The 9,276-nt window shown below is 39.6% G+C and overlaps 1 protein-coding gene across 1 annotated transcript; it reads right to left on the bottom strand.

The window, feature by feature from the left end:
* Nucleotides 1–241: 241 nt before the first annotated feature.
* On the bottom strand, nt 242–8,735 carry RAD51 (RAD51 recombinase). Its single transcript, XM_056851402.1, has 9 exons — nt 8,629–8,735; nt 7,684–7,821; nt 7,165–7,282; nt 6,076–6,167; nt 4,972–5,066; nt 2,996–3,109; nt 1,017–1,146; nt 724–845; nt 242–412 (listed from the first exon to the last, which is right to left on the bottom strand). Exons 1-9 carry the CDS (start codon nt 8,713–8,715, stop codon nt 289–291), a joined length of 1,020 nt encoding a protein of 339 aa, XP_056707380.1. The 5' UTR covers nt 8,716–8,735; the 3' UTR covers nt 242–288.
* Between the last annotated feature and the right edge of the window lie 541 nt (nt 8,736–9,276).

The raw sequence follows: 9,276 nt of genomic DNA, 5'->3' as shown, positions 1-9,276 counted from the left end.
CCATCAGTCCTGCAAATAAGGTGTTTCTCAGAGTTCTGGCCACACTACATTAAGAATGAAATTATTCAACACAGCAAAAGATGTCAGGAGGTCAACAGGACAAGAGGTCCAAGGGTTTTTTTTTAAGCTAAGTATAGAAACTCCAACAAGGAGGATCAGATGTTCAGTCAGAGCATCCCTAGCTAATGACAGCTTCCTCTGGCAGTCACAAAACTTGAGGAGAATCATCAGCAGAAGAACAGCTGCCTTTCATTAGTCCGTTGTCATAAGATGAACACTTTGGGTTACTCAGTCCTTAGCATCTCCCACTCCATCAGCATTAATGGCAAACATAGCTTCTGCTTCAGGAAGACAAGGTGAATCATAGATTTTACATATCCTTGTTTCACCCCGACCTTTCCTCAGGTACAGTCTAAAAGGAATCAATTAGAGCATGTATTAGAACCAGGACCCTCTACAGCTTAAGAAAAAAAATCACCTGGCTTTACGGCAATTATCTGCACATTAATTACCATTTTCCCACCCCCACTCTATCAGATAACCTACCAGAACCTAAGAAAAGCCACATCAATTCAAGCTATCGTTTGGAACACAGGCAGGACAATGCTGCTGCAGTCGTCTTGTTTGGGGGCTTCCTAGAGGCACCTGGTTGGCCACTGTGTGAGCAGACTGCTGGACTTGATGGGCCTTGGTCTGATCCAGCATGATTATGTTCTGTCTTACCTGGTGGTTGAAGCATGTGCAATGATGTTCCCTCCAATAGGCTTCTTGGGATCTGCAGCAAACATCGCTGCTCCATCTACTTGGGCGACCACCTGGTTTGTAATCACTACTGCCACACCAAACTGTCACAAGAGAGGGATAAAATTGCGATTTCTTTGCCAGAAATGGAAAGAGCCCCAAGTGATCTGTCATTGCCTACTTATACAATATAATCACATTCATCCCTATGACTACCTAGAGAATACTGTAAATGGAACAAAATAAGAGAACAGAATGCAGTCAGATTAGCTCACCTCATCTGCAAGTCGAAGAAGCATGCGCAAAAATCTGGCCAAATGCATCTGTCTGGCTGACAATTCACCTCGGCCTGAGTAATCTGTCCGGTAAAGGGCTGTGGCACTGTCTACGATCAGCAAAGCATATCTGGAGAACATAGCATATATATATTACTGTGTATTCATTCCAGCTCTTGGCCTCAAACAGAACAGCCTAATCATTTGTCAGAGACAGACAAGAAGGGTAACAGAATGTGTTCTAAAATAGACTCAGGTGGTCTGTACCAGCCATACCAGGTAGAAACCTACCAAGGTTTCAGCCAATAAAACCCTCATTTCCTTTTTGTACTGGCTCGATTCTATGTCCGTTAAATTCTACTATCAGACACTCCTTAATAAGGTAACCCAGACTGCCTATCGTCCTTCATCAAAAAATTAAAGTAATAAAACTGTGATTGGTTAAAAACTCCAGGCGGTAGTCCTTGAAAACTACTTTTCTTAGTGTAAAAAAGAAGCAGCTGTGGAAATGTATGTTTCAAACTCAGCTTGTCAGAAGCTGTGCAAGTGAGGCATATGTTTTACTGTTGAAAAGAATGTCATCTATTGGCAAACTGAGAGGTGACTTTCTAAACAATTATTACCTTGCTCTAACTTAGATATCATTGCTATTATCAGAATTCTGGCTAAATTAGCATGCTATTTTGGTGTTTATTTTCTTATATATTAATTTGTATTCTATTTCCCCCTCCGAGGTATTTTCTAAGATCACTCATTTTGCTTCTATTATTCTGAAGATACTTGGATACAATATTCTTTGCGAGACTGGAAAGACTTCTACATTATACAAGAAAAGGGTGCATGTAACTTATCCACATTAAGCATTTCTAGCGTGTTACCTACATGTTTTTGTCTACCTGGCTACACTGTATGGCAGAATGGAGGCTGTTATTCTGAATAAAGCATTAATGTGAAACTGGTTTGTCTAGGCCTGGTTCATACATTCTTGGGCTGGAAATGGACTTTGCACAGTGGAATGAATGCCCCTCCACAGACATAGCTTCTGAGCTAAATGCTCCACATAATCATATAATTGCTCAGTCTTCTACTTGCATTTCCTCTTCCCCTTTAACAAAGGGTGAAGAAGCAGGTTAGCACGAAGCGCTTGGTTCACGTGTGACATTACCTGGATGGTAAGAGGAAGGGTGCTTCTAGTGTGGTGGCCCAGTTATGCCTGAACAGTCTTTCAAATGTTAAGATCATCCTAGGGCCGGATCAGAGCGTGAAAAGCACAAGCGTTCAACTGGATGAACCCATATTTGTGGCGCATAAGATACCTTTCATGAAGAACAGGATTAAGTTCTGGATGAGGACTAATGTGTGTCCCATAATCTGTTACGATAAGACCTTAGATAAATGTACTTGGCTTTACTTTAACACTACTAAAAAAACTGTGTGGGAGCTAGCTACTTTTTAGTTGATGAAAAAGGAAGGAGGGGTCCCCTCCCCACACCTGACCTCCAAAAAAAGCTCTGCTGAGGATCATGGAACCTACATGGGATGGGGACTGTAGTAAAGAAAGGGATTTGGTGAGACGGACTGAAAAATCTGGCTGGATCCAATCCACTGTCTTTTATTTGTTCAACCACATGTATTCCACACAAAACATCTCTTTGAAGAGAGGCATCAAGTTTATTGCTGCCATCTTTTACTTACTTAATTGACATTTTAAGAAATTCTGAAAATTTCAACTATAGTAACAGAATGTTGCAAACTGGGAAAACTGTCTGTAGCGAGAGTAAGGCCCATTTCACAGGGCAGTTATACAATCAAAAGGGTTCTGGTGAAAAAATGCCAAAGACTCTTACGAGGCCATTATCCTGCCACCTTTAGAGGAAGTGTATAAAATGCTACAATTGTTGTGTCATGTACGTTCAACATAAAGATAGCACGCTTACGTTAAAGGAAGCAACCCTCTCTGAACATGCTACATTTGTTACCTTGATTCTGTCATCATAGCAGAGGCTTGGTATAGGAGCTGCGTCTGGTGGTCCGTATTAAAACCTCGAGCATATGCCACATTATCGAGCACATCGCTGCCAGATAAGCCATACCTAGGGAGGCAAATCAGACAAAAGGCAAGTCCAGCTTTGAGGAGCATCCAGTCGGGTCTGATGCCCCTGCCTGACTGTTCCAGATGGTTTCTGTTTGCCTCATCCCTCCCTCTTCCAATTGTTTCTGTGCAGCTCCCTCTGCATCAAAGAAACCTTGTTCCTGTTGATTGGATAACCTGGAGTGGAAGCTGCATTCAGCCGTGTTGGACGTTGCTTTTTTTTTTGGTTGCCAAAAATCTATATATGCGTGCTCTCTCATTTTTGTTTATCTCCATTTTTTTAAAAAGAAAGAACAGATTGCATTTTGGGTAGTAATAGTGATTTATAATCCTATTTCATCTTTTTATATATGCTTAGTGAAAAATATACCCTAAGGATTTATCTTGCAGCTGTACCTGTTTTCTGATCTCTGTCCATTTTTAAAGGTCTGAATAGCATCTCAGAAGAAACTCTAAATAAAGAATCTCCATAAATTAAGTCATCAGTATGTTATCTCAACCCATGAGTAGCTCACCAGTGTTTTTTTAAAAAAATATCAAAGTAGCCTACTGGAAAAAAGTTGACATTTCTTTAGTTATAACTGACAACATGCAGCGCATTTAGTTCTGTGTTTTATCATCAAACAATGACCCATGCCTTAATTACATCTAGACTGGAATATTGCAATGCACTCTACTTGGGGCTACCCTTGAAACGCGCTTGGAAGCTGCAACAAGACTGCTGGTTGGGGCCAGCTATCGGGAGCACATGACCCCGATACTACAGCAATTACACTGGTTACCAATCCACTCCAGAGTCCAATTCAAGGGGTTGGTTTTGACCATTAAAGCCCTAAAAGATTTGGGACTGAGGATTGTCTTCTTCTTTATGTTTCTGCCTGGGAGTTAAGATAACAGGGAGAGGCCCTCCTGACTATTCCATCACTCAAAAAAGTACAGAGAGAGGGACTTTTCAGTGGCAGCCCCACAATTATGAATCAAACTCCCCAGGGAAGTGTGCCTGGCCCCTTCACTCTCAAACTTTAAGAGGCAGCAGAAGAAGGGTTTATTCACGATGGCATTCAATCAGTTTCAGTTCTTCTGCCTACCGGTAGTTTTAAATTATTGATTTTAAAGTCATGGTTTTTATGATTTTTATTGTGTATTGTTATTATTTATATTTTATGCCACCTCGAGTTCCTGTAAGGTAGAAAGGCAGCTAATGTTTTAAACCAATTAAGCAGTAAATAAATAGTAGTTATGGAATGAACAGGGGCATAGTTAGAATAGTTCCATGGATCCTAGAAAACAAAAGCTTGGTTGGCACACAGTCAAATATATATAATTCCTTTAAAAATTACATGGACATTTATACACGTGTCCTTTAAAAAAAGGAAAAACAAAGTGTCTTTCCAACTAATACAGATACTTCTACAATATTCAGAAAGCTGTAATTTGGCAAATTTGTGCCTGATTCAACCTGATTACAATAATCTGAAATGGAAAGTTTTGTACATCTACCCCCCAAAACATAGACATAAAGTCTAGGCCTGCACTGTTGCACAGAGAAAGTCTATTCCAATGGGAATTACACTACCTCTTAAATCACTCTTTGTGGCACAGGGGATTTGCAGCCAGGAACATGTTTTCAATGCTTGTTGAACGCAAGTTATGTGTATACAGTCACTGTTAGAAAAATACACATCTTGTACAATTCTGTACTAATCTTACCTTTAAGCTGACTAAAACAAACAGTAAAGAGCTTTCAATAACAAAGCAAGCGACTTAAAAATAAACAAGGCTTATCACACATTTGCTTTGTCATCAGGAGATGGCGCTATTGTGACACAGCATTATGGAGCAGCATAGGGTACAGTCACAGACCTTTCAGCCACAGCAAGCAAACGCTCTGGACGGAAAGTGCCCTCCGTGTCAATGTACATGGCTTTCCCTTCACCACCACCTCGGTCAATAGGAAGCTAAGAAAGGGGGAGAAAACCCCAGATTGTCACAAAAGTGCTTTGATCTCAGAAAAGATAAACCAGTAAGCTTGATATCGTAAAACGTGAAATAGAACGTTTAAACATTGCAATCCTGGGAGTGGGCTGGATTAGGACATTTTCACTCAGAAAATTATGACTTGTCTTACTGTGGAAATGACGAAACCAGAAGAAATTGAGTTGCTCTAATAGTGAGGCAAGATGTGGCACAAGCAATCAGAGGCTGTAACTCAAAGACAGACGAGAAGCAAAAGTAAAAGGTGACAGAAACAAAATCAGAAGTCTAAATGCAGCATTCCAGCAGCTTGTGCATAGACACAATTATAGTAACCAATGCAGAGAAATTGAAGACAACAAAAAAGGAAGAACGAAAGATCTGTTCCACAAGATCCAAGAAATCAAAGGGAAATTTAAAGCACAGTTAGGCAGGCTGAAAGTTCAACATGGAAACACATTAACTGAACAGGACAAAATAAAGAAAAGATGGGAACAATACACTGAAGAACTATACAGAAGAGATGAAAGGATGACAGATTCCTTCCAAGAAGAATCTTTTGAAGAAGAACCTGCAATTTTATAAAGCAAAGTGAAAGCTGCACTCAAAGCAGTTGTGAGAAACAAATCACCAGGAGAAGATGGGATATCACTGGAGCTATTCCAGGCCACAGAAACTGAGAAGTTTGCCTCATTGTGGTGACAGTGGCTGGAGGAAGTGGATTAGAGACAAAAGTGGCAGATACAGAAAGGAATAAACATCCTTTCCCCATCCGCTAATTCTCTGCTGCAAATTACACTTTCCCATCTTTGCAGCTCTGTTCCGCAGTAAACAGGATCCCAGACTCAAGTCTGTTGCTGAACCTCTAGCTAAGTCCTCAGTGTCAAAAGGTCTACACAGCTACAGTTCTCTTGCATCATGGGAATTATATCCCATTGAGGAAGACTATTTTATTTATAATATTTGATTTCCGTTGGAGTTTCATTTACTTACCTGGCAGGTTACGGCCAGTGTGTGACACAACTGAGTCTTGCCTGTGCGGAATTCTCCAAACATTTCTGTTATAGACCCGGTTTCTATTCCTCCTGAATAAGAAACAATGATTTTCAAGCTCATTCACAAATAATATCTAAAACAGATACATATTACAAATGCATGAATATCAGTTCATGGGTATCTTGAGGTCATATGGGTTTCTTATTTTTGCACAGTGGCTTTTGCTGAGTGATTACTTCTGGAAAACTCAACAGGTTCCAAGCACAAAATACATGGTGAATAGAGTTTAGATGGAGAAAGGCTCTTAGAGGGCAAATCAGTAACACTGTGCCACAGATCTTTTTAATCATATTTACTTACTAAAGATTTATATCCTGCACCTTCCATAAAGCTCAAGGTCTGAAACTGGCAAGATTTGCTTTTTCCAAAACTAACTTCTTTAGCAATTGCCTTAAAACATCTTCCTTCACACACTTCATAAAAGTCATTTCCACCAGAAGAAAATTTACTATTATGGCAAGCAGCCATGTAAATTCAACCAGGATAAGCAAAGATCTGCTTTGCAAGTGGTGGGCTTCCAAAGCCCAAGGACCCTGCCTGTATCAGTCAAAAACATCAATCCAAAACTAGACATTTATGACAAATATCTAGTAATATTCAATATCTAAATATGGATCTGTATGCAACACTATTTGTGTGCTTCTTTTTCTCAGTCACTATTTTTGAATAGGTTCTCTTGCTATGGAATATGACACAAACAGGTATTTTCATGAACCAGTGAGGCTAGTATTAGACAGGAATCTGTTTTAAGACCACACAGTCTTTAAGAGTAAGTCCAGTAGATGACAGGAAGATCCTGGATCTTTTGAAAAGGTGGTTTCCTTTTCAAAAGATCCAGGATCTTCCTGTCATCTACAGGGCTTACTCTGTAAAGACTGTGCGGTCTCAAAACAGATTCCTGTCTAATACTAGCACTTAGAATCTATGTGATGCAAGTTTTGCATGTGTTTGTCTATGTTCCATTATGAATGCAAACATTTAATAGACATATTAGAGGAAGCAAGAATTCTAAGCAAAGATCTGCACCTTGAAGGAGCTTATCAAGTTCTTTGGACCCAGTGGTGATCTGAATGATCTCTGACCTCCGCTGATGAAACTCTGTTGCTGTGGTGAAACCCATCGGAACCAATTTTGCTGCTTCTGCCTGAAAGTGATAGGAAGGGTAAGTGACAGTGGTAGAATAAGCCTGTTTCTCAATAAGAGCATCTACATGGAGCAACAAAGGCAATTGTTTACTGAAACAAGGCATAACGCAGCATCTAGGTGCAAAGTCACAGGGATCTTTTGTCTTTGACTTCAGAGGTGGTAAGTGAACCATTAGAAATGTACCATTATACTTTGCAGCAGTACCAACACGAACATGCTACTCCAGTTCTCTGCTGTGTCTTCCTACCCCCTGAATTGCTGTAATACTTTGAGGAAAATGTTAAGAAGCCCTTAAATTTCTAGATACTTTCAAATCTAATCTTACTTGAAAAAGCTCATGGAGCACAGTTTGCAAGAAGCAGTCTTCTTAACATTTTAATAACTTTAATGTATAATTACCAAGATTTTGTCAGCTTTAGCTTCACTAATGCCTTTAATATTGAGCAATTCTTTCTTTGGTGCATAAGCAACAGCTTCAACAGTGTGAAATCCAGCTTCTTCTAATTTCTTCACATCATTTGCATTTATACCACATTGCTATGCAAAAGAAAACATGGTTATTGGGTATGAAGCATTTGGAACAGAAGCGAGACACATCAATTATATGACAAAATACTAAGTGCTACTATTCCACTCAACCAAATTAAGCATAAGCTGATAAATATACTTCTTTGGATATATTTCAGTTATTTATTCTAATATTAATATAAGAAACAGTGATGCAAAGTTAGTTCTCCTCCTAGATTGCCTGCTCAACAGCATAATACATTAAGACATACAATTTAGTCCCCCCTTAAGAATTAGATTGATGGTTATTTACTCCTTAGTAAATGATAAATCATCACCTTTTAAACACTGTTTCAATTGTTAATAATCAAAACATTATGTGACAAAAATTGAATTTAAGATTAACTCACATTTCTGCACCTTCATTCCTTCAGACTGGTAAGAATAGGAGCAGAAATGAAAATGCCCTTTGTCTCAGAAACATACCCAGCATCATGGCAACTTTAAAACTTTTTTAGAATGAGGAAATTAATTTCACACAAAAATTAAGTCATAGTTATAATGCTTGAAAATGAGTATGGCATAACATTTAATGTCTGAAACAGCCGTAAGCTGTGGTTCCAGCTTGAACCACAAAGAAAGGGGGGGGGGGCATAAATGTTTAAATAAATAAATAAAACAAATAAGCCCCAGTATATATTTTACAACAAGCTCATGATTATGCGAGGGTCTTTTTCCTGCATGCACAGACATTATGAACGTGCTACACACAGAAACGTTAATGCATGATGCAGCCCTGAAAATCAATAGCTCCTAGTGGAGTCACTGATGATATACCTCCAGCCGTGAAATGGGTTGAGGACCAAAGCTTCCCTCATCTGTCGACAAATCTGTGCTTTCATCACACTGCATTTGCATGGCCATGGCACAAAGTATTCAGTCAACGTTCCTACAAGAGTAAGACGTGGTCAATAACACTCGCCGTTTTGTGTTCCAATCACAGCACATACATTTGTTTGCTGTAATCAACACATCTGACAACTTCGACTGCACCCTGGATCAAGCCTCATTCTTAGGCAGCGCCATTCCTTTCTCACCGCACCCCACGCCTTCTGACCCAGATAGAAGGACTGATGGATCTTTGTTCTCATTTGTATCTGACAAAGTGAGCGTTGACTCACAAAAGCTTACACCTTGGAAAATATTGTTGGTCTTTCAGGTGATACTCAACTTGAATTTTGTTTCCCTAAGCAGAGTTATACCCTTCTAAGCCCATTGAGGTCGATGGGCTTTAATAAGTGCAAATGCTTAGGATGGCACACACCACAAAAAGCGACTTTTTATCAAGTATTACATCATGTTTAGATTCAAGAGAAAAGCTGTAGGCATGCACCCCTTCAGACTCTCTATGCCCCCAGCTGTTTACCTACTAACAAGTAGATGTAACTTGTTGCTAAAATCAGTCTCTGTGCTGCATGACTGGCA

This window comes from Euleptes europaea, chromosome 6 (assembly GCF_029931775.1).
Source record: "Euleptes europaea isolate rEulEur1 chromosome 6, rEulEur1.hap1, whole genome shotgun sequence".
In the NCBI taxonomy this organism is placed as follows: Eukaryota; Metazoa; Chordata; class Lepidosauria; order Squamata; family Sphaerodactylidae; genus Euleptes; species Euleptes europaea.
Note: the sequence above shows the minus strand (reverse complement) of the source record. Positions and strands in the feature narration are given on the sequence as shown.

Bases quoted from the DNA above. Each gene is read 5' to 3' on its own strand.
- RAD51 (XM_056851402.1), bottom strand. From the start codon at position 8,715: ATGGCCATGCAAATGCAGTGTGATGAAAGCACAGATTTGTCGACAGAT. The intron at 7,822-8,628 runs GTATATCATCAG...TCTTTTGCATAG, and splicing joins AACCCATTTCACGGCTGGAG to CAATGTGGTATAAATGCAAA. The intron at 1,147-2,995 runs GTAACAAATGTA...TATGTTCTCCAG, and splicing joins GCTATGATGACAGAATCAAG to ATATGCTTTGCTGATCGTAG.